General features: G+C 39.8%; 1 protein-coding gene across 2 annotated transcripts in view; it reads left to right on the top strand.

Annotated features, from left to right (window-relative positions):
- The window catches only part of iqgap2 (IQ motif containing GTPase activating protein 2), a 287,122-nt gene that overhangs the window by 165,249 nt on the left and 96,311 nt on the right, over positions 1–25,562 (top strand). For both annotated transcript variants that reach the window (XM_072257878.1, XM_072257879.1), the window contains exons 9-18: positions 281–368; positions 1,046–1,209; positions 2,596–2,683; positions 3,469–3,632; positions 4,580–4,740; positions 11,215–11,339; positions 14,288–14,451; positions 18,818–18,908; positions 21,780–21,947; positions 24,522–24,664. In XM_072257878.1, coding sequence (XP_072113979.1) covers positions 281–368; positions 1,046–1,209; positions 2,596–2,683; positions 3,469–3,632; positions 4,580–4,740; positions 11,215–11,339; positions 14,288–14,451; positions 18,818–18,908; positions 21,780–21,947; positions 24,522–24,664 — 1,356 coding nt within the window. The remainder of the gene's footprint in view (positions 1–280; positions 369–1,045; positions 1,210–2,595; positions 2,684–3,468; positions 3,633–4,579; positions 4,741–11,214; positions 11,340–14,287; positions 14,452–18,817; positions 18,909–21,779; positions 21,948–24,521; positions 24,665–25,562) is intronic.

Here is a 25,562-nt window from a genome sequence, read left to right as displayed (position 1 = left end):
ATATTTTTTAAAAATATGTTGAGCAACATACACAAAATGTTGGAAGAACTCCCCAGGCCAGGCAGCATCTGTGGAAGGGAGTAAACAGTTGACGCTTTGGGCCAAGACCCTTCATCAGGACTGGTACATATTTGTATTTAAATATGCTAATATGTATTAACTGCAGAACACGTTTTGGGGTCTCTGAAACAAGAATCTTGGATCCACAGGAGAACTCTAATTCTACACTAATAGTAAAAGCTACTGTTAATGGATTCTGCTTTCTGATTCTGGTTTGCAGAGTGGTTCTATCAATGCAGAAGAGAGGGATGTATATGAGGAACTACTGACCCGCATGGAAATTCAAGATAATGTCAATAAAGTCAATGGTGAGTTGATAATTTTTCCTTCATCCCAGGCTTATATATAGTGTTGTTTTGCCTGTTCCAACACGTACATGTCAGCTGTATTATATGAATAAAATACGGAGGTGTCTTGTAGTTTTGTAATTAATTCAATATTGAAAATGTACATATTTGGCACAGAAGACCCATTGGAGACAGACTGGCATGTAATTGTCTTGAGTTTCACTCTTGCAATTCTCTTCTGTAAATATACGTGGGTATCAAGGCATAAAACCCTTTTAAAATATATTCAGAAAATTTTGATCAGTTGGATGTGGCTTAAAAGATAACTCAAATTGTATTTTCATTATAATCTGCTCCTGCATGTGTCCTTATAGAATTATTAATATGTTGTTATTTAGAATCACAGTAATAACACAACCACTTAATTTCAGAAATTGATGTGAAATAAATCTGCCCTACCCAGGAACTTTTCATCTAGTTTACTGTACTGTTAGGTTTGATATCCATGTTCTTTGCAGCTAAAAACAAATCGCTGTATAACGGTATTGAATCATTTGTGGTTCTGTAGGCTTTTTCTAGTCTTTGGGTTAGTTACTTGTGAACCTTGACTTTCTCTCCCTTCCCCCTGCAGTATGTATGCACCAAATGTACATACAAGTTCCTATTTACAAACTATCGTATGATCTTTCGTTCCCTAGTAAATAAAGCTCTGCAGAGGGTGAATGATGCCCTGGAGAAACGGGATGAGAAAGTTTTACTGTCTGGTCTACAAGACCCTTCATTAAGTCTTGTAACCGTGTACGAGGAGCACGCACCATGGTATCTATCATGTCTTCATGCTGAAAGACAACAGAAATTACAGGTAGCGTGAAGTTTAGACTCTAAGTACAATATTCAAAATGATCTGGTTTACTATCTATTTATATGTGTTTACAAGTTTTTTTCTGTTTGTTGATCAGTGTTAATTGTATTTTAGCAAAAAGTTGAAATACAGTGAAACCTGGCCTCACAACAGCCCATCTGAAAATGACCCAACTTAATACATTTTTCATACCCAGCCTTCAAACTCTGGCAGAATACTTGGCTTAAGCAGTGACATGTACTTGTGTATACTTGTGCATATAGTAGTAAGTCTCTCTGACACGGAGTCAGACTCTATAACCAAGACTGGTCTTCCACATCTGGGTCATTGTCACCCACCCCCATGGTAGTTGTCACCACCAATGAATGTGGCACCAAGGCCAACTTGAACGCACTGCTTAGGAAGCTACACCCTGATTCTAGGCAATATTCACCATACCCTCCCTGAAAAGACAAGAACACCTCACTTGCAGTCGTTTGAAATTTAAATGGGCATTCAGGAAAGTACACTCCATTTAGGCAATACCCACATTGGATTCCCTTGCCAATTCTTACATGAACATCAAGTCAAACACGACAACACTAAAAATACACTCCAAGCCTATGTGAAGTCTCTCATAATCCCTGTGGGCAAATGTTTTGTTTTATTTATGAATTCTGCAGGAAATGGTCATTACTAACAAGTCCAGCATTTATTGACTACCCCTAGTTTCCTTTGAGAAGCTGGGATGTTGTTTTTGAGTTGATGATTTTTGCTGTGTTTCATGCTTTCAGCTGTCCTTTAATATCATGTCATGTCAAGGTGCACTTAGGTTGAGATGGAGTAGTTTGTCAAGTTACTTTCTACTGTCCTGAATCCAAGGGTATGAACCCAAAAGTCAGCAATTCCCTTTCACACCACCCACCCCAATCACAGATTTGACCATAAGACATAGGAACAGAATTAGGCCATTGGGCCCATCGAGTCTTCTTTGCCATTCCATCATGAGTGATCTACTATCCCTCTCAATCCCGTTCTCCTGCCTACTCCTCATAACCTTTGATGCCCATACTAATCAAGATCCTATCTACATCTGCTTTAAATACACCCAGCTTTGCTACTGCAGCTGTCGGAGACAATGAATTCCACAGATTCGCCACCCTTTAACTGGAGAAATTCTAAAGGGACATCCATCTGCTGCTCGATCCACTGAGTTCTTGCTCCACATTCCAGCATTTTGTGTCTGCATTCTTCTGTTCACTGAAATTAAACGTTGAAATAAATGCCTCAGAAATTCCCAGAAAGGCAACAATTGGTTCAGTTTGTCTAAAAAGTAAGTGTTACAGAATATGCATTGTTAACTGTCCACCTAAAACAAAAGCACTTTGTCTTTTTGTTTTTTCCCAGGAAGAGGGTTTTTCTGGTATGCTTAGCAAAAACGATCTTCAATCCGGTGTCACCTTTTCCAATGACCAGGCCAGAGCCCATAAACTAAGTAAGTTTAATTGTGCCTTGATCCTGTACTGAATTATAATTTTACTTCATCAAAGGACTGTCATTTGAGAGTAAAAGTGAACAGTGGTTCTCCTTTGTCTTCCAAAAGTTGGCATTGCTTCTGCTTGGGGTGGTTGATGCATGATGGGAAGGTGGCAAATTTCAGCAGGTGTATGGAAGAGAATTACTAAAATCATTCCAAGAACAAGGGATTGCCACTACAAGATTTGACTGAGGATGCCGGGGTTATTTTCCTCTCAGCCAAGAATGTTGAGAGGAGATCTGATGGAGACTAGATGACGACCACTTAAGACCATAAGAGACAGGAGCAGAATTAGGCCTTCTGGCCCATAGTATCTGTTCCACAGGTAGGGTTAAGGTAGAGTAAATAGAGATGCTTCTCCCAGAGGTGGATGGTTCAAGTTGGGATGTCCAAAGTAAATAGTTCATTAGGATTGGGATGAGTTAAGCAAAAGAACTTCTGTGCAGAGTCTAGGAATAATCTGGATGTTTCAGTGGGTGATTGAAACTATTAGGCCTTTCAAAAAGCTAATTGGGTAGATACCAGCCGGAAGTTGGTTTTCAGGGTTACAGGAAACCAGCGTGGAGATGGGAATGAGCCAGCTCACACTCGGGGCTCTTGGACCGTTCCCTGGGCCATAAAAATCTAGCACTGCTGGAAAGGGTGTGCACAGTTCTGCTGGTGAGGTGTCTCATTTTATTGCATCATAATCCTGTTGTTGTAAATTTTGTAGCTAAAGTCTTTGTTTCTGCTTATTTACAAAGAGCTTGAAGCTGTCGAAAAAATAAATTCTGCTATTCGCAGTAACGATGCAGAGCTGACAGTGAACGCACTAATGCTGCCAGAGGCTCAGCTGCCAGCTGTGTACCCTCACATGGCTGAGTTGTATCAGGTGGAGCTGGCCAACCTGCAGCGGCAGAATCCAGAGGTAAATGATTGTTATTAAAATGAGAGCTTGCAAAATCTGATGTAAAGTGTTTTGGCTCAAATATTCCTTATCCTCTGCCACAAGCTGTCTCATTGTGATTCTTCCCATTGTCACATCATGCACGGTTTTTTTTTAAGGTAACTAGATTGAGATTTTGAGCACTGTTGTGCAGGAAGTTGCTGAAAACTGAGCATGCTTTTAGTAAGAATACTGTTTGCGCTAAGGCAGTCATCAGTGTAGCGGAGAAAGTGGTACTGGTGTAGGTTTGGAAAATGGGCTGTTCCACGTAGCTAATAAAACAGCAAATGTGGCCGGCGCCCATGTGTGTGGTAAAGGATGAATAAATAACCTGAGGAGAGAAGGAGCCCCAGAGAGTATATCCATCCTCAGTGATGCTGACTAAATTTACAACCTTCTGCAGCTTCTTTCAAATGCAACCACATCTGTAGATCGTACTCCCTTCCGCACCAAACAGGTGTTTCAGGTTCAGCCATGTCACCAGCCAAGTCTTTCCAGCACAGTCGCAATAGTGTCTTCAACTTGCCAGTGCGGAATATTCCCCAACATTGTCCAAAAGACACCCAATCTGGTGAACAGTGCTCCAACAATCCAGTCATATCAAGCACAGTGTCATTGTGTAAGTAATATCCAATTGGTTCTGCGTGTTCACTGATGATTCTGTAGGCTCTCCACTTCCAGTGACTGCAGACGTCATTACCACCTTGGTGCAGGTGTGAAATGAGAGTGATTACCTTCAGAAGAAAAGGCAGCACATAAACTGTAATCCTGCAGAGCCCTTATGCAGTTGAAGTCAATCAGGGACTCGCTCTTGCTCCAGATTTCAAAATAATTAAGTCTCAAAGAAAATAAAGCCAGACTTAATACTGAAGTTTGCTGCCAGTCATGTCTTTGTTTCTATTCTCACTTTTCCGTTTGCCACTTTGCAGGGGAAGCTGATGCATGAAGAGCTAGCTATTGCAGTGGAGATGTTATCAGCAGTGGCTAATCTGAATGATGCACTGAACCTGAACGACATTCAGGTTGCGATACAGCACCTCACCAGCCCGTCTATCGGAGTTAGCAACCTGCAAGATGCAAACACCCAGCGGTAGGTTACTCCAAGGGATGATCATCTGTCTGCTCTTTTTCAGACTCTGCTGTGTTCACAGTGATCTCACGTTGAAGACATGGTTCAGTGTGACTGCAAACATAGTGATAAGTGATCAGGAAGCAAGTAACAAGGTGTAAGCATGTAAGGCGCATCTTCTTGGAAGCAAATACAACAAAACAACATTAAATCTTAAAATTACTTGCCATATAATTCTGATATGGTAAAACTCAAGTAATACACCAGCCTTGGGATTTTGGTGCTGGACCAGCATATCTTCTGGACTTCTGGATGTTACTACTATTAATAACAAAATCCAAATTTATTTCACTTTTTGTACATCTCATATAGTGGTGTAACCAAATAACCAGGTAACCTGGTTTTTTTTAGGGGAGTAGGAAATACACAAGTCCTTCATGTAGTATCTCCAGCTACTAACCTATGCTAGTTCCTGACCCCTGGAACTGCTGACCTCAATCCTGACTTATTTGAATATTTCTGTGCATTTGCTAACAAAGCAGCAAGTATATTGTACGTACTGAAATATATTATAGGCTTGGTAGTATTCAGAAAGAAGATGCCTTGCCATTATTAGTTTAAGTAGTTAGTTCATGTTTGCAGTATCTATATACACAAGGACAACTTCTGTCCTGCTGCTTTTAAACTTTTGAATGAATCCTGTATGCTGAAGATAAACTCTTGATCTCCCAATCTACCTCATTGTGGTGGTCCTTGTACTTTATTTCTTTACCTGCACTGCACTTTCTCTGTAATTGCAATGATATATTCTATATTTTAGTTTCCCCTTTACCACTTTGTACTCTTTTTAGCATGATCTGCCTGTTATTTTTTGGTACGTGTGGCAATAATCTAAAGCCATCACTTTCTGGGGTGGATGTTGCCATATTATGTATTTGGTCACGTCATTAACTTTATCCAGAGTAGTTTCATTAGTTACTATAATTTAAATCATTTATGATCAAATGTCTGTTAGTTCTGTGTATGTTCTAAATATTTTTAAACTTTGGGCTACAAAATTTGAGTACTTAATTTTCACTGTTGAAATATTTGTTAAGAATTGCTTCCTTTTCCCATAACTATGAGCAATGAATCTAAGTGCACTTAAAAATCAAATTTTCTTGCTTTTCTCCCCAATTTGTATATATAGACAAAAATTGTTTAGATGCTTGCAAATTCCTTTGATTTCTGGTTTGTCAGTTTAAACTTTGCTCTTAAATTCCAAGTGTTCATTTGGTAATACTTCAGATAACATTTCCTTTTCCCCTAATAACGTTTCAAAGTCGTGTGACTGGAAAATGCTGCCTCTGTATTTACGCTGTTATCTCATCTGTCATGAATGATTGCTTCATCTATGAGCCATATTGCTTCCTCCTAAGTTTCCAGTGCCAGCTGCTTCCAGCCTGTGTGCGGTAATCTGCACAGCTTGGGCGTAATGTGCCCTTGCATATAGAATGGAGATAAAAATAGCTGATGCTGATATTTAACCTTCCACTTACAAAGTTGGGAAAGTATCCCTTGAAAAGGAGATGGGGGGGGGAAGAGGGGTCTCAAGTGAAAGGGAGAAGGATGGTTGTGGCAAGAAGTGTGGTAAGAAAATGCTCATGGAGGTATTTGATTTTAAACACAGAAGGTGATCTGGGTCCATGGTGAACAAAGGATCTAAGGGAAGGAGGGCAACTGAAAGGAGCAGAGTGGGGTAGAAGGTGTGGCTGAAGGAATATCTAATTAAGTGGGTTATGGATATGAATATTTCAACTGTGATGTTTTGACATTGTAAGTCAGTGAGAGATGTTGGTGGGCTACTTAGAGGTAAGGATTGAACCTCAGATATTTCGAATGGTGATGGGGAGCTGTGAGGGGTTGCTCGAGAAATTGATGAGCAGAGTTTTTGAATAGATTGGACTTGTAGCAGTCATGTCACTGACTGCGCTGTGTGTGTTTACAGGAATAAGCTGACCTTTTACACCTGAGATCTGCTCTAAATGTTTTCATTGGTTTGTGAGAGTAATGTCATGAACATGTGATGTGCAGTTACCTGGAATGCTTAGCATCAAGAGGAAGACTGCTAACTTGCTGCTCGTGTTATATAGCAATTTGTTTCTTGCATTGAGTGGTTTAATGCATTTTTAATTGAGGAAAGATCAAGGGAGAGCTCTAATTGAAACCAGCGAGACCTGGGGCCAAAAGCCATCAGAACTCTGATTCAGTGTTGAAGTGTTTGACAGCCAGAGTGAGTAGCTCTGAAGAGGGATGGAGTCCATCAGAAAGGCATAATGTTTTGGAGGCCAGAGCGGTTCCTCTTCTCCACTTTGAGAATTTGGAGGGAGTTAACTTGATTTTAACAGGAAGCCTGACTTCAGAGAACTGTGAACATTTTTTAAAAATGCAGATACTAGATATCTAAATTAAAACCTGGAAATGCTCTGCAGGTCAGGCTGCATCCTAGGGAAGGGAAACAGAGTTAAAGTTCCTTTGTCAAAATTGGGAAGGCAACAAATGAAGCTTGTAAAGCCCCAAGAGGCTGAGGGCGAGGAAGAGGAATGTCTCCAATGTGGGTGATATTGGAGTGATCCCACAGATTGGTGAGGGGATCAGGAAAATGGGTCAGAGTGGGGTGAGAGTGAGGTTACAGCAGTAATTCTGAAAAGTCAGTGTTCCAGTAAAAACTGAGAACAGAGTGTGTGGGTGAGGACAATCATAGCATAATATTTTTGGGATGAATGCTGCACAGGTTGGAAAGAAAGGATCTAATAGAAACATGGTAAGTATGCAGAAAGTTGAATAAAACAGTGAGAAAATACTGTAACAGGAGAATGTCACAGTGCATAAGGACAAGAAAGATGATGTGTTTTCTCTCTGTTTTTAAAAAAAAAATGTGACATGTGTGCAGCAATCTACAGTTGAGTCTTTAACCTAAAATGGAACATAAATTAGAGGAAGTGAAAAATACTGGGTCCAATAGTGGTTATAAGCAGAAGGAAGTATTTAGGCCAATGAATGTGATAGGGGAACATTGTGATGGTGATTCATCAGTCCAAGAACCAACGTAAATGCTGCTGCATTTTTAACTTGACAGCTTTTTTCCTTAGTTTGCTGACCACTCTGTTAACAATATCATGCTTTCTGTGAGTGGTGGTGTTTGGAATGCATTTTTTTTGTCTAATTTTGATGTGAATGCGGTGAGCCACAGGGCTGGATTAGCAAAGCAACGTCATTCTTCTAGCTTCTGGAAGTGCTGATGCCTTGTGTGGTATATCTTTTGATTTTATTCTTCCATCAAAAGAAATGTCACCAGACTGTGCCTTAGCCGGAAAGTGCATAGCAACACCTCTGCTCTATCTGCAAAAAGTGGAAATTCACCAAAGCCAACTGTTTTAATTCCTATCGCCATTCCTATTCCAACATGTCAGCCCATGGCCTCCACTCTACCATGATGAGGTCACTCTCGGGTTGGAGGAGCAACACCTCATATTCCATCTAAGCAGCCTCCAACCTGGTGGCATGAATGTTAATTACTCCAACATCTTGTATTTTGTTCTCCTTCCCTTCCTCCCTTCTTCAATTTCCTACTCTGGCCTCTTAACACTTCTTCCCACCTGCCTGTGACCCTTCTCTTTCCCTTTCTCCTTCCCCTCTCTGATCAGATTTCTTCTTCAGCCCTTTGCCTTTTCCACCTGTCACCTCAGACCTTCTCATTTCATTCCTTCCTCCCACCACCTTACTCTGGCATCTTCTCCCTTCCTTTCCAGTCCAGTTGATGAACCTCGGTCCAAAACAGCTACAGTTTATTCATTTCCATGGCTGCTGCCTTCCCTGCTGAATCCTCCAGCATTTTGTGTATGCTGCAATGCGCATGAGAGCTAACATGTTGTTCAAAGAAGTGTGAATGCTGCAAACACAAATTGTAAAAGCATTTTTCTGTCTACCTAGCATATATTAAGAGAAACTGTTAAAATGTTTAACTGTTTCATTAGAAACCTGATCAAAAGTAATTACAGTGACAATTGTACCCCTTGTTTCCTCCCTCTTGTGTCCTTATCTATATCCTATCACAATTATTTCCCAGCTGTTCTGCTCAACTACCGAAATCCACCCCAACCTTCTCTGCATCTCAAAACTAATTTTACCCAGATTTTCCTGATTAAATGCCATCTTCGTAAACTTCTAATTCTCTTTTCAAAGATGCTGGCCTGCTGGGTATTTCCAACAATTTCTATTCTTCATTATGCAGTCAATTGATGTGCATTCCATTAGAAATATTTGGTGAATAAAAGGGGCATAGACAGATTGAATGTGGGTAGTTAATCTGGGAAATAATTGTGACAGGATATGGCAAAGGATACAAGCGGGAGGAAGCAAAGGACACAAGCAGGTAGAGACAAATTATCACTGGAATTACTTTTAATCAGGTTTCTAATGAAAGTCATATTCCCAAGGTTGGGGAAACAAGAAGTAGAGGGCATAGGTTTTGGTGAGGGGGAGAGATTTAATAGAAACTAAGGTGCTACTTTTTCACCCACAGGGTGTTCAGTATGTGGAATGAGCTGTCAGAGGAAACAGTTTGGGCATGTACAGTATATTAACAATGTTTCAAAGACATTTGGACAGGTATATGGATAGAAAAGGTTTGGAGAGATGTGGGCCAAATGTAGATGAATGGGAAATGCCTAGATGGGAATCTTGGTCGGCAAGTATGAGTTGCACCGTAGGGCCTGTTTCCACACTCTGTAACTCTGTGGCTTGCATTATTTTGTCACTTGCTTCTTTATTTTTTTTTTCATTTTAATACTTATACTGACTTAAAATACTAACATTAATACTACTTCAAAAATATTTGAGGATACTTTGTTCAGCTCCATCTATAGAATATCAAAGTTGTATATTTTCTGATCATAATGAGTACACTGGATAGAGGGGAACAGGTGGATGTCATATACGTGGATTTCCAGAAGGTGTTCTATAAGGTGTCGCATAAGAGACTTGTAAATAAGATGCAGATACATGGAGTTGGAGGAAATGTATTGGCATGGATAGTGGATTGGTTAACCGATAGAAGGCTGAGAGTTGGTATAAATGGGTGTTTCTCTGGTTGGCAGTCAGTGGTGAGTGGGGTGCCTCAGGGGTCAGTGCTGGGCCCGCGGCTGTTCAGCATTTATATTGATGATTTGGAAGAGGGGACTGAGTGTAGCATAGCAAAATTTGCTGATGACACTAAACTGAGTGGAAAAGCAAATTGTACAGAGGATGTGGAGAGTCTGCAGAGGGATATAGTCAGGTTAAGTGAGTGGGCCAAGGTCTAGCAGATGGAATACAAGGTTGGCAAATGTGAGATCACCCACTTTGGAAAGAATAATAGAAGAGCAGATTATTATCTAAATGGTGAAAGATTGCAACATGCTGTTGTGCAGGGGGACTTGGGAGTGCTTGTTCATGAATTGCAAAAAGTTGGCTTGCAGGTACAACAGGTTATTAAGAAGACAAATGGAATGTTGACCTTGAATGCTAGAGGGATTGAATACAAGAGCAGGGAGGTCATGCTGCAACTGCACAGGGTACTGGTGAGGCTGCACTTGGAGTACTGTGTGCAGTTCTGGTCTCCATACGTGAGGAAGAATATACTGGCTTTGGAGGCAGTGCAGAAGAGGTTCACCAGGTTTATTCCAGGGATGAAGGGGTTAAGCTCTGAGGAGAGATTGAGTCGCCTGGAACTATACTCTCTGGAGTTCAGAAGAATGAGAGAGGATCTTATAGAAACATACAAAATTTTGAAAGGGATAGATAAGAGAAGTGTTAAAGTTGTGTCCATTGTTAGGTGAGACTAGAACTAGGGGACATTGCCTCAAGATTCAGGGGAGAAGATTTAGGATGGAGATGAAGAGAAACTGTTTTTCCCAGAGAGTAGTGAATCTGTGGAATTCTCTGCCCAGGGAAGCAGCTGAGGCTTCCTCACTAAATATATTTAAGAAACAGTTAGATAGGTTTTTACATAGTAAGGGAATTAAGGGCTGTGGGGTAAAGACAGGTAGATGGAGCTGAGTTTATGGACAGATCAGCCATGATTTTATTGAATGGCGGGGCAGGCTTGATGGGCCGGATGGCCTACTCCTGCTCCTATTTCTTATGTTCTTATGTTCCTGTTGTAGTGATACAGCAGAGAAACAAGCCCCTTGACTCTTTGGACTATGATTCTGATCTTTTTTCAAATCTGAATGTTGTTCTCTTGCTTTAAATATTGCGTTTCAAAAAAAAAACCTAAAAAATTGTTCATCTACTCCAATCAAATAATATAAATCCTTCCTGAGCTGTTTCTACTGTAAACAATAGTTCTCTTATGTTTGGATTTGTGCACAAACCGTCTCAGCTGGGAGTTAAAGATGTGAGCTTGAAAGAGTAAAACAGTTTCCTGGATTGTGCTGTTAAAGAATCTTTTACATTCCACATTATTTCCCTCAGGTATGCAGACATGCTGCTACTCCTGAAGGCACAAGTTGCAGACCAGGGACAGCAGTACTTAAGTTGGAATGACATTCAGGCCTGTATTGAAGAAGTCAATGCCCAAGTTAAGGACGAAAGTGAACGTGAGTTGCTTCTATGTAATTTTAATAAGAGTCCCAATATTTCTTGGCTCCCCCTAAGAGAGGGGTTCCCAACCTGGAGTCCATGGACTTCTTGGTTAATAGTATAAAAAACATTGGAACCCCTGCCCTACAGTCTCACTAGAGGATCCTTCAGTAGTTTCTTGCACTGTAGTTTGGAAAAGAAGCTAAACAAAAATTACTCCTTTAATTTTTAGAATTTTGGAATTATTTTCTTATAGTTTTAAACAGAGCTTACCAAAACAAACAGTAATGTAAATGGTTTTGTTTAAAAATGTTTTTCATTTTAATATATGTACATTATGCAAATCCTGATGAAGGGTCTCAGCCCAAACGTTAATTGTTTATTCCGTTCCATAGATGCTGCCTGACCTGCTGAGTTCCTCTAGCATTTTGTATGTGTTATTACAAAAAATATGTAAAACAAACAGAAAGAGGGCGAGTCTTTATGAAAGAAAGGGGCTAGTGAGGGAGACCACCAAGAACCGTATGATAACTCTGGAGGAGTTACAAGCTTCAGTGGCTGAGATAGGAGAGATTTGTATACAACAAATGTTGCCAGGGTGCTTCACCAGTCGCAGCTTTATGGGAGGGTGCCAAAGAGAGAGCCACTGCTGGAAAAAAAACTCACATGAAGTCTCGGCTAGAGTTTGCCAGAAGGCATATGAGAGACTTTGAAATCAGCTGGAAGAAGGTTCTATGGTCTGATTAAACCAAAATTGTGCTTTTTGCCATATGACCAAACACTACGTTTGGTGTAAACTGAACACAGCATATCATCAAAAACACACCGTCCCTACTGTGAAGTGTGGTGGTGACTGCATCATGCTGTGGGGATGCTTCACTGCAGCAGGCCCTGGAAGGCTTGTGAAGGTAGAGAGTAAAATCAATGCAGCAAAATACCAGAAAATCCTGGAGAAAAACCTGATGCAGTCTGCAAGAGAACTATAATGTTGGAGAACATTTGTTTTGCAGCAAGACAATGATTCCAAGCATGAAGCCAAAGCTAAACAGGAATGGTTTAAAAATAACAAAGTTAATGTCCTGGAGTAGCCAAGTCAGAGTCCAGACCTCAATCCAATTGAAAATTTGTAATTGGATTTGAAAGGGGCTGTTCACTCACGATCCCCATGCAATCTGACAGAGATTGAGCAGTTTTGTACAGAACAGGGAAAAATTAGTGTCCAGATATACAAAGCTGATAGAGCCCTATCCACACAGAATCCAAGGGTGCATCTACTAAATACTGACTTGAAGGGGATGAATACTTACGCAATGAATTATTTTGTGTTTTATATTTGTAACTACTTTACAACACCTTGTAGATACCTGTTTTCACTTTGACACAAAAGAGTATTTTTCTGTTGATCAGTGTCAAAAAAGCCAAATTAAATCCACTTCCACTGTGATTCAATGTTGTAAAACTTGAAAACTTCCGGGGTGGGGGCGGGGAGGGGAGGTGAATATTTTTTATGGACACTGTATGTGAAACAAGGAGGTACCAGACAAATTAAAATCAAAAGTAGTTTGACAAGGGCTTATAGAAGATACAGCAGCCATTGTATAATGTAGTTTATACCATCACTGTTCAGCTTGTGGTAGTATACAGTACCGTGCAAAAGTCTTAGCCTAATATATATAGCTAGTGTGCCCAAAACCTTCGCACAGTACTGTATTTGTCAACTGGAGCAGAGAGAGAGCTTGTAAATCTGACTGGAGCAAAGAATGTTGGGAATTGTGATGGTGGAGCACCGTGAGATGGATATAGGATAGAGAAGGAGTACAAGGGTGGGGAGTGGCACAGGGGCGAACATACACAGCTCTGAGACACCAGGCACTTAATTCCAAACAATTGGATTATTGATCATAACAAAATGTATCCCTGGTGCTTCCCTCTCCCTTCCTCTTTTCCCAACCATGATTCCCCTCTCCCTGCCCTCTTCCCTCTCTAAGTCCACAATAGATGCCAATATCAGAATCAGATTTATCACCATTCACATATGTCATGAAATTAGATTTTTTTTGGCAGTCCAGTGCAATACACAAAATTACTATAGTAATATGCTGAAGTCATAGGCACACTTGCTATATATACTTTTACACAGTGCTGTATTTACTCATTATTGACAAAGTGAAAACCATTTGGATATTTACAATTTCCTGACTGGATTAAAATAGTTTGTTTCGCTTAGGTTCCTTTTGATATTAAAATAATAAATACAAAATTATTACATTACTGTATCATCTTTGTCTAGTGAGCAAACCATCCCCACAAACAATTACTGGATTTGAATCTGGAGGTTTATTGATTCAGCTGAAAATGAAAGGGAGAAATCAAAAGTCAGTGACTAAGTGTCTGTGAACACTGTTACTACTACTGTTTTAAAATATTTTATAATTTCAAAATATTAATTTCAAACAACAAATTGTGAAGAACTCATAGATTTATAATTTCAATTAAATTACAATTAACATAGCAAATGGCATCATTAATGAAGAACTCAGTCACCTAAACAGCACAAAATTATTAGTTGCTCATAATATTCTGAGCCTTTGCATTTACTTCTGTAATTTTGAGATTAAGTTACAAAGAAAAAAGTATATATTCATCATTTCAATCTAGAGACATAAATTCTAATCGTACAAAGGCACATCGAAAATTTAAATCTGATGGCTTAAAAAATAATGTCCATAATGGTGACTATGAAGATGATTCACTAAAAACCTTAAGGGTCAAAAATTTTCCCATTTTTTTCTGTCTTGATGGAATGTGGTTTCCGATTTCACAGGCAGACATGAATGCATGGGCAGTGGGTGATTACTCTGTAAGCATGGTGAATTAGCCAGATTTGAAGCTGTTAATCTTTCTAACATAATATTCCCATATGAATCATGCTAAATTCAATATTGTTTTGATTTTTGCTTTACAGGGACTATTGCAGCTGGCCTTATCAATGACGCAGTAGATAAAAAAGATCCCAAGAAAACACTGGAAGCATTATTGGTGCCAACTGCCAAATTACAGGAAGTGATGCCCTCAATTGCACAGCATTACCAAGATGTCTTGTGGGACACTAAGCAAGAGAAATGCAAAGTGAGTCTTTGTAAAATGCTTGGGTCTTTATTGTAATTATAATTCATCTGAAACTCTTTCAATGTAATTATCAATATAATGGTATTTTGAGATTATTTCTGTCCTAACCCAATCAATAGAATTTTTTCCTAATGTATTTTAATAGGGTTGTGTGCACTCCTTTCTCAATGTATAATCACAAACAAATTCAAAGGGAGTCAGGCTGTTCAAAGTTAGCTTAGTAATGTATATTATATGTTGATAAAACAGAATAGAAACAAGCATACACAAGTACATTCAGTGGCCACTTTATTAGGCATACCTGTACACCACCTGATTAATGCAAATATCTAATCACCCAATCATGTAGCAGCAACTCAATGCATAAAAAACATGGAGGCATCATCTAGTGTGGTGAAAACGTTTGTAGAAGTTTCATTTTCATAACTGTCATTAGAGATAATAGCTGGTCAAGTGAAGAATATTACATTGCACACCTGACTAAGCCTTGTTGCAGTTGGAAAGGCTTTGGGCAGTAAGGAGGCAAGTGAATGCTTAACTTTTGATCTGCCTTTGTGGCCACAATATTTATACATCCAGCCCAGTTAAATTCCTTGTCAGAGCACTGATGAGAAATTAGCCGATGATAATGTAGTTGAACCTCATGGGGAAGTTGCTGTCTTCCTCTTGTGGGATGGAAGAACATGGGAGAAGCACCTCAAAGGAAGTGGGCTGAGAATGAGGCTGGCGTGCTCCTGCATGAATATCCAGCAGCCAAGGTGACTGTGGTCTTGACTTCAATTATTTGTGTTTCAGAGGGCCCAGTGTACTGTATCTAAGTTTGCTGGTGATACTAAATTGAGTAGAAAAGCAAATTGTGCAGAAGATACAGAGAGAGATATACATAGGTTAAGTGAGTGGGCAAGGGTCTGGCAGATAGAGTACAATGTTGGTAAACGCGAGGTCATCCACTTTGGAAGGAGAGCAGATTATTACTGAAATGATAAAAAATTACAGCATGCTGCTGTGCGGAGGGACTTGTGAGTACTTGTGCATGAATCACGAAAGGTTGGTTTGCAGGCGCAGCAGGCTATCAAGAAGGCAAATGGAGTGTTGGCCTTCATTGCTACAGGCATTGAATTTAAGTACAGGAAGGTTATGCTGCAATTGTACAGGGTACTGGTGAGTCCGCACCTGGTGTACTGTGTGCAGTATGGTCTTCATACTTGTGGAAGGATGTACTGGCTTTGGAGGGCGGTGCACAGTAGGTTCACCAGCTTGATTCCAGGGACGACGGGGTTAGACTGTGAGGAGAGATTAAGTCGCCTGGGACTGTACTCACTGGAATTCAGAAGAATGAGAAGAGATCTTATAGAAACATATAAAATTATGAAAGGGATTGATAAGGGGTAGGAAAGTTGTTTCCACTGGTAGGTGAGACTAGAACTAGCGGTCATAGCCATAAGATTCAGGGGAGTAGATTTAGGATGGAGATGAGGAGGAACTGCTTTTCCCAGAGAGTAGTGAATCTGTGGAATTCTCTGCCCGATGAAACAGTGGAGGCTACCTCAGAAAATATATTTAAAACCATAAGACAAAGGAGCAGAAGTCGGCCATTCGGCCCATCGAGTCTGCTCCGCCATTTTATCATGAGCTAATCTATTCTCCCATTTAGTCCCACTCCCCCATCTTCTCACAACCTTTAAGACAAAGTTGGATAGGTTTTTGCATAACAGGGGCTTTAAGGATTATGGGGGAAAGGCAGGTAGGTAGAGATGTGTCTGTGGCCAGATCAGCCATGATCTTATTGAATGGCAGACCAGACTTGACAGGCCAGATAGCCTACTCCTGCTCCTATTTCTTATGTTCTTTTTAAGTTAGCTTAAACTCGTGGTCTGGATTTTGTGCATTATTTCACGTTTTTATCATGTGGAGAAGTAAGCTTTTTTTTGCCTGAATCAAATTTTTTTTAGCAGTATGATAATTCAGTTCTCAGACCACTTCTGCAAAACATTTACTGAATATGGTTTCAAATATCACCTGCAGAACAGTACCGCTGTGCCTAAGTTTCACATCTCACCATTTTCTGGGAAAGCCAATAGTATTTAGAGATGCTTGTGAAAATGCTTTTATAGGGAATGGATTTGATAAAATATATTGTGAGGTCAATAGGAAGGACTGAATGACAAAGTGAATCTCTGAAGTAACTTCTAAATGCATATCGTGTTGATTTTGTGTATGGACTATTTAATTCAGAGCATAGGTGACTAGTACCTCTTGGCTGATGGCTCTACTTCCACTTCACTTTTTTTTATTGTAATCCAAGGATATACACTATATATAATATATTTTTTTTAAATGAGTTTGCAATTCTGCCACAATGAAGGAGTTGAATTTAATGGTGCACCCTTGTAGAAACTAATACCATAACCTGCAATCTATAAATATGCAAGTTTCCACTTAACTCTGACTAAGTAACTTGGGTGCTCATCCAAAATATTACTGAGAGGTTGGGTCAATAAATGTCTTATCATTGCAGAATTCCAAATTGCATTAGGTATCCTTCACCTTGTGCTACCATTCAGCATATTTTCAATATTTGAAAGTACAACAATTTCCATTCTCATTTTGATCATGCAGTTGCTTAATAAGAGCAGAAGAAATTGGAGGTAGAGTATGCCATGTGACCCTTGAATCCTCAGTTAGATCATCCACCAGATTCTAATTCAATAATACTTTAGTTCATAAGACATAGGAGAAAAGTTAGGCAATTCAACCCATTGAGTTTGCTCCACTGTCATGGCTGATTTATTATCCCTCTCAACACCACGTTCCTACCCATAACCTTTGCCACCTTTACTAATCAAGAACCTATCAGCCTTCACTTTAAATATACACAATGACTTAGCCTCCACAGCCAAATGTGCCAGTGAATTCCACAACTTCACTAGCCTCTAGCTAAAGAAATTCCTCCTCATCCTTTTTGTAAAGGGATGTCTTTCTATTCTGAGGCTGTGCCTTCTGGTCCTAGACTCACCCACTATAGGAAACATGCTCTCCACATCCACTCTTTCTAGGCCTTTCAATATTCTATTGGCTTCGATGAGATCCTCCCTAGTTCTTCTAAGCTCCAGCGAGTACAAGCCCGGAATCATAAAACGCTCCTCAAATGTTAACCCTTTCATTCCTGGGATCATTCCTGTGGACCTCTTCTGAACCCTCTCCAAGGCCAGCACATCCTCTCTTAGGTAAGGGACCCAAAACAGTTTATAATAGTCCAAGTAGAGTCTGGCCGATGTCTTCTAATGCCTCAGCATTACATCCTCACTGCTGTATTCTAGTCCTTTTGAAATGAATCCTAATATTGCATTTGCCTTCCTTACCACTGACTCAACCTGCAAGTTAGCCTTTACAGAATCCTGCACAAGGACTCCCAAGTCCCTTTGCACCTCTGAATTTTGAATGTTCTCCCCATTGAGAACGCAGTGTATGCCTTTATTCCCTCTTGTGAAATGCATGATTATACACTTCCCTACACTATAATCCATCTGTCACATCTTTGTCCATTCTCCTAATTTATTGAAGTCCTTCTGTAGACTTCCAGCTTCTTCAACACTACCTGCCCCTTCACCTATCTTTGTATTATCTGCAAACATGGCCATAAAGCTGTCATACAATATGAAAAGAAGCGGTCGCAGTCCCAACACCAACCCCTGTGGAGCACCGCTAGTCACCGGCATCCAACGAGTAAAGGCCCCTTTTTCCTCCACTCTTTGCCTTCTGCCATCCAGTTAATCCTCTATCCGTGCTTGTATCTTTCCAGTAATACCATGGGCTCTTGTCTTGGTTAGCTGTCTCATCTGTGGCACCTTGTCCAAGGCCTCTGAAAATCTAAGTAAACAACATCCACTGATTCTCCTCTGTCTATTCTGCGAATTATTTTCTCAAAGAACTTCAATATATTTGTCAGAAGATTTTCCTATCCTATCCCCAAGCTTTGAAATGCAGCTAAAGTGCAAAACCAATGCGAATTATTTTTGATTTTGTTTGCAAGTCTTCAATTAACAGAAAAACTTAATATTTAATCCTTTATAAGTCTGAGAGTTGCAATAATACATGTTTGGTAATTTGACATTAAAGATTTTCATAAAATTTATGAAATATGTATAGATTTTCCCTGTAATGATCATTTTGAATTCGAATGCACAAAGGATTTAATCTGGATCTGAAGAGTTTCTCTTTGCTTCGTCACGAGTTGGCTAATCTAAGCTATAATTGAACCTGTCCATATTGTTTGAGCTTATTGGAGAATGCTTCTGTATTTTCTGGTTTCATGTTGTATTTGGACTGTAACATTGTTATTTTAATTTACATGACAACACTGAAGATATGTCAAGATGACACAGCAGCATTGTGTATAGATGAGTTACAGGAAGCAATCCTTTCTGCAAACAAGGACACTGAGGAAGCCCATTCCTGTGAGTAAAAACAGACGTGCCTGGGGATGCGGGGAGAGGACTTCAAATTTTCACTTTCAACAACAAAAAACTCTAGTAATGGACCAGATCGCACTCCACCCAACTCACAGTTGAATCCCATCCCCCCACTCTCCAGCCGGTTAACCTTCTCCCATCATGTGAATCCTGAGATCCTGCTGGCATCACTGACTCATTCATTTTCTGAGGTAGACTGCGCAACAGAAGGCAGCTAGGCTGAGGAGTCAGAGTCTCAGTAATGTTCAGCAGTCAGAGTCCTTTCCCATTATTTCCAAACGTTCATGTTGGCCAGGTGCAGATGGAAGCAGATGAGAAAAATGTAAATAACTAAAAATTAAAATTAATTTAAAACACAACATGCACTTGTTCTTTGAAATGAAAGTCAGAGAGACCCCATTTGAATAAATGGGCAGTGTAAGGTGAGTCTCTTATGACTGGAGTACAGCTGAGGGGCCAGATGTGAAGTGCATTCAGTTGCATCCTGGGGTAGAGTAACAGCTCAGATGCACATGGAATTGACCTCTAGTACCTTGATGACTTCCATGTTGCAGTAGGTATCTGGGATGTAATGCTCCACCCACTAAAATCAGCCAGTGATGAGTTCTTGCCTGAAGTAAGTACCAAGCAGGGGACTGGTGTTCAAAGCCAAATAACGGAACTTGCTCTTCCACAGCTTCTCAGAATCTGTAAATTTAAAGAAAAACTAGAGATACTGAAAATGCTGCAAAAACTCAATAGGTCAGGCAGACTTACTGGAAAGAAAATAGAGTTAACATTTCAGGTTGAAGACTTTTAGTTATTTCATCATTATTTGAGTGAGTGCTTGTGGCTTTTCTGTCTTCATCTCTTCAGAAATTGCTGTTCTCCTGAGGGATGGGTAAAATTCACTGAGCTGAAAGAAAACATTCACCAGGATTAATTCCCATCTCCAGCAGACTGGATAGGATTTAAAAGAAGAGATTGTTCTATTTACTTTCTTGCTGCTCATACATTTCTCATGGAATAGAAAGAGAAATGTTCTGTGAATCTGTATTGCTAGAGTAGGTTATGCGATGTTCCTCAGGTTTTGCATCCTTTGGGTAGTGAACATGTGCTTTTATAAAGACTGGGTTGTGGCCCATGACTGTGTTGGTGTAATTTGTAAATTGATTTTGTTCTATTGGTACACTTGCCCCTTGTTTGGATTCATGACAGGAGTTTAAATTAATTGTGTTGTAGCATTGCAAAAATGCTTCCATCCTTTGGACGAGGTGAAATGTTAAAGTCCAGGTGGATGTTGAGAGCTTCTTTGCGAGAAGAACAGGGGCCACACCAGAAGTCAGAATTATTCTGTTGACTAAAACTCTTATTTAAGCCATGTTGTTTGAGTGCTTTTCAGTTTGCCAGGTAATGGCTGTCACTGTATTCCTTACTGATGGGAGGGTTGAAGCTTTGCAACTTTTTGTTTACTTAGAGCTCCTTATAAACCATTGAGTAGTTTATTATGTAGGTATTGCTGTCAGTTGAGAGGAGTAGAGTTGAAGCTGAATTTAGTGCTCTACTCCTATATTGAACTGAGCTCCATTTTGTAATGATTGGCCTGAGATGAACTCCAACATTTCTGCTTCCTCCGAGGAGAATTTTAACTTGGACCTCTTGGAAGAATGGCACTTGTATCCAAAAGTGATGAATCCCAATAAATACATTACATAAATACAATAAATACAACCTACAGCTTTCTCCACTACATTACCTCCTGCTGTTATTTCTGTAAGGACTGTTACCTATTCTCTCTGCTGTATCTGCTCTGATGGCTCACTGTCCACTCCTGCATCTTCACCATTATTCAATCAGAAAGTGCCCTTTCACAACACTTTTCCATGCAATACTTGCCTTTACCATGCAGTCCTTCTCACAATCCAGCAATCCAAGTGGTGCAGCGGTTGGCTTGCAATTTGTTGCACATCATTCAGTAATCACAATGTGGTCTCTTCAGTAGTGGAAGTAGCTGAAGTGACCACTTTACAGAGTACCTCTATTCACTCTGCAAGGTGACCCATTCAATTCTACATCTACTGCTAGTCTGAACTTTATTTGCCTTTTTAACTTAATATAATGATCCCTAATATGTGCTGAACGTACACTGCCTCAACTATCTTCTAAATACTGTACTGAATTCAACCATTTCATGCAGCATATCTTCAATTGTATCTATAACAAGGTAATCTTTCCTTGCTCATTTATGACATTACGTTTTGGTAATATTGCAGCTAGGGAAACAAGAATTTAAAGCTCAGCTGAACAGCACAATACAATATGCTTCCACGTAGAAACAAATTGATTAATTGTAAAATTAACAGTAGAGAGACTGTAAAGGTAATATAATTGAGAATGTGAGCTTGATGAAATGACTGTGAGGAATAAAGTTTGAATTCAGAGAGAAAAAGAGGAAGAAAACAAGTATTTCATTTTCACTAGAAGGATTCACAAGTTGTTGTCATAGGACAACTTGGACTGTGCAGCATGTTGTATTTGTGTTCACTGCACAGACACTGCAGTGGAATAGTGGCATAGATAGTGAGATGCCTCTTTCATGCAGCCAACAAAATTCTGACAGTCATATCTGCCCCATAACTGAAAGTGTTGCCCTTTTCACATAAATGCTTAAAACCATTTCCCTCAAAATATTATTGAACGTCTGAGCTAAGTTTATAAATGCACATGAAAAGGAAGGATGAAACATTGAAGTTCAACTCTTGTGAATGAGTGAATCATCAATTCTGATGTGCAAATCCTGATTTGGGGAAGAAATGTTTTATTTTTCATTTTGAGAGATATAACACCTCATGCATTTCTCCTTTGCTTCTCCTTTAGTGGCCACTGCGATATCTGACATTAACTCGGCGGTTGAGAAGGGTGACCCACAGCTAACGTTGGCTGCACTACAGTCTTCAAAAATCAGTGCAAGAGAGGTTGTACCAGAATGTTCAAATACCTATCAGAATAAGCTCTTTGAAGCAAAGAAGCAGAAGTCTGGAGATGGTATGAAACACATGATTTCCCCTAGCATTATCTGTAATATAATTGGGGAGACTAAGAGGAAGATGGCTTAGCTGGCATGGAATATTGGGATATCTTGAACTGTCCAAGTGAAGTTCCATTCAGTGATTTCAGTACAATTTTTGTGCTGGAAGGGCCACTTAATTAGTCAACCCCAAAAGCCAAATTTATCTTTTATGGGTGATTTTTTTATTCAGGATTTGACCAAAATTGGGAATTGCATTTCATGAATGATGGACAAAATTTCAAGATTTTTTATTTGATGTTCCTTGGCTTAAGATAGAACCAGTTTCGCTGTAAGTTGGCAAAATATTGTGGATGGTGAATCATTCAATTTAAAGCTATCTGAGTGCTATCTGGCAGCAGTTGTGAAGAGAGAAATATAGTTAAACTTTCAACCTGAACTGCTGAAGAACATCTAATTCTGGGGCACAGGTCTTTACTGTATAACAGACTGCCATTAGTCAGTGGCAGCAGATTTCTTGAGGGGGAAAAAAAACTGAATTGGCTGAACTCCAGCCAATATGATGTTTGATTTCTCAAGAGAAAACCAGTCAGGTCAGGACATCTAACTGACAATGCAGACATCTCAGCTCCATACCTTGTGTTCACATGTTACCAGATGAGAGTGGGAAGTTCTGTAGCTTTTTCCACAGATTTTATTTTCACCATCAGTTTAATGGGATGAAATCAGACCTGAAAGCTGTGCTGAGCTGGCAGATAGATTACTTGCATCTGCGCCCCCACCCAGCCTGGTTCCTTAAACATGAGGACTACTCTGCTGCTTTGGTTAAAATATTATTCCAAACTATGTCTGGTACTGCTCTTTCAACAGCCTTCAGAATTTTGGACCTTTATTCATTCATCACGTATGATCTTGAATGCAGAAGCAGATTTTTGATGCTTGGAATATTGGTGGAAAGAAAGTCCATTTATTATCAGAGAGACTCCACTAAATTGACCGAATTTTAAAAAAAACAAATAAAATTTGCTGTTTCGACTATATCAATGGTTTGTTTGACAGTTTTTAAACCTCATGTAAGTTTAATTCTCAAGACCACTGTATTCTAATATCTTTAAATGGGAAAAGTCAAAATCAGTATATTTCTTGCCACAAGAAGTTTTTTCACTATCTAACGTATGTCATTGATTTCATGTTTACTTTAAATTTATGTTCAAGCTCAGAATCAGAAGCCAGTTTATTATCAGTGAGTTATATGATGTAAAGAGTTGTCACAGGACAGTGCAAAGACATAAGTTATTGTAGATTACAGAAGTAAATAGTGTGAGATAGCATTCATGAGCAGCCAGAAATCTGATAGCGGTGGGGGGGCGGTGGTTGCGGAGAAGCTGGTTCTGAATTGTTGAGTGTGAGTCCTCAGGCTCCTGTAGCTCCTCCTTGATGACAGTAATGAGACGGGGACATGTCTGAAGGTCGTTAATGATGGATGTATCTGCTGTGAGGTACCACCTCTTAAAGTGATGCGGAGTGCTGTGTCCGTGACGGAGCCGGCTGAGCCTGGTACCCAGTCTCTTGCGATCCTGTACCTTGGAGCCTTCGTGCCGGGCTGGGATGCACCCTACGGGAATTTTGTAAGTGTGTCTGATGTACTGATACATCAAAGGGGCTCAATTCCTAATGAAGCAGAATTGCTCTTGTGCCTTCCTCACGATTGCATCAGTGTCTTAGGTCCAGGATAGATCCTCCAAGATGTTGACGCATAGGGCCTTGAAACTATTCACCTTTTCCACTGTTGGTCCCTCAATGAAGACTGGCGTGTGTGCTCCAAATTTCCCTCCTTGAAGTCCACAGTCAATTCCTTGGTCTTGCTGACATTAAGTGCAATATTGTTGCTGTGACACCATTCAAACAGCTGATCTATCTCACTCCTGTATGCCTCCTTGTTGCTGTCTGAGATTCTACCAACATCATTGGTGTCATCAATGAATTTATAGGAGGCATTTGCTCAGTGCTTAGCTACACAATCATGAGTATAGGGAGAATAGAGCAGTGTACTGAGGATGCATCCCTGAGGTGTGCCTGTGTTGACCGTCAGCAATCCGCTTAGGCTGTGGTTTTCCAACGAGGAAGTCAAGGATGCGTTTGCAGAAGAAGGGTAAAGGGGCCTAGGTTTTGAATTTTGGTGATTAGTACTGAGAGGATGATGATATTGATTGCTGAGGTAAATAGTAGCCGGCCATGTGCTTAAATGGTTGTGCAAATATTCCAAAGCAGAGTGGAGAACCAGTGAGACTGCATCGGCTGTAGACCTATCGCAGGGATCAGCAAAGTGCAGTAAGTAGAGGTCCTTGCTCAGGAAGGGGTTAATTTTAGCCATGACCAGCCTTTCAAAGCTTTACTTGAGTGGAGTTTAATGAGCAAAATAACTTGCAGCTAAAAGCTCTTGGGCATTGTAAAAGGAAGTAATTAGGATGCATTATTGACCCCATTAGAATTGTATCTTTAAGTCCAAAATGGATACAGCTCCTCACTAATCAGAAAGTGCTTAATAGGATTGGTAATGTGAAATTGTCTTTTGTATCTTCCATGTACAGGACCCAATGAAAGTCTTTGGGTAATGCACAAGATAAAAGGCATATATGAGTATTACCACAACCTGGAAACAGCAGAAGGCACATGGGAAAAACCCGAGCACTTTGTACAGAACAACACACAGCTTAGTCGAGAAGAAATTCAGGTATTGTCAGAATTTGATATTTGTATTTGTCCCACAGTCCCTAAGCAGCCCTCTTGCTGATCTGAAGAGCTGTGGTAAGCTGATCGTCTCGCTACCTGCTGGGCAGCATGGAGACTGAGCCTGACAAGGGCTTTCTCACTGATGGTTAGAGATATTTAAAAAGCATTCAAATTATTGAATAATTTTAAAATTTAAGTGATTTTTCAAAACCTGCATTGTGGGCCAAAGGGCCTGTAATGTGCTGTAGATTTCTATGTTCTAAATATTTGAAATTAGAAGGATATTAGAACTAAAACATTCAATAATTGAAATAAATGGCACACTTATTTATACATTTTCATGGGATTGGCTCTATCCCAGCAAATGATGTCATTCAGATGGCAGTCCTCCCTGCCTTAGAGCTGAGTAAAGTTGTAAAGTGTAAAGTTTATGTAAAGTTCATGAAGCTTCCCCTCCAGCACTATAGGTCTCCACAACAGAATTCAATGATGATTCTGGTAAAGGAGCATTCTGTGGGAATTGCCAGCTGATAATGGTATCCTTTGGAACTGCTGGTGAATTATCAGCACCACAGGCCATTGTTTAAGCCTATCACCCTTTGGTAAGAACTCTATAGCAGATATATTAATTCTGCCATCAAAGATATTGCCTAATTCCAATAGTGTTTTACAATAGGAGCTGGTGCTTATATACAGTCTAATGTTGTTATGAATTAGTATAAGATTTACATACCAAGCACAGTGACATAGAAACTTGTATTGGTGCAATGAGGAATCCATCTTTGTGCATCTATTTTTGTTTACTGATTTTTTTTTATGTAAATATTTGTCCTTCATATGCAAGTAAAATTTGCTTTTACATTTAATGTTGTTTACAACATCATGAATTACTTTGCTCA

Source organism: Mobula birostris, chromosome 5 (genome assembly GCF_030028105.1).
Source record: "Mobula birostris isolate sMobBir1 chromosome 5, sMobBir1.hap1, whole genome shotgun sequence".
Classification (NCBI taxonomy): Eukaryota; Metazoa; Chordata; class Chondrichthyes; order Myliobatiformes; family Myliobatidae; genus Mobula; species Mobula birostris.
Note: the sequence above shows the minus strand (reverse complement) of the source record. Positions and strands in the feature narration are given on the sequence as shown.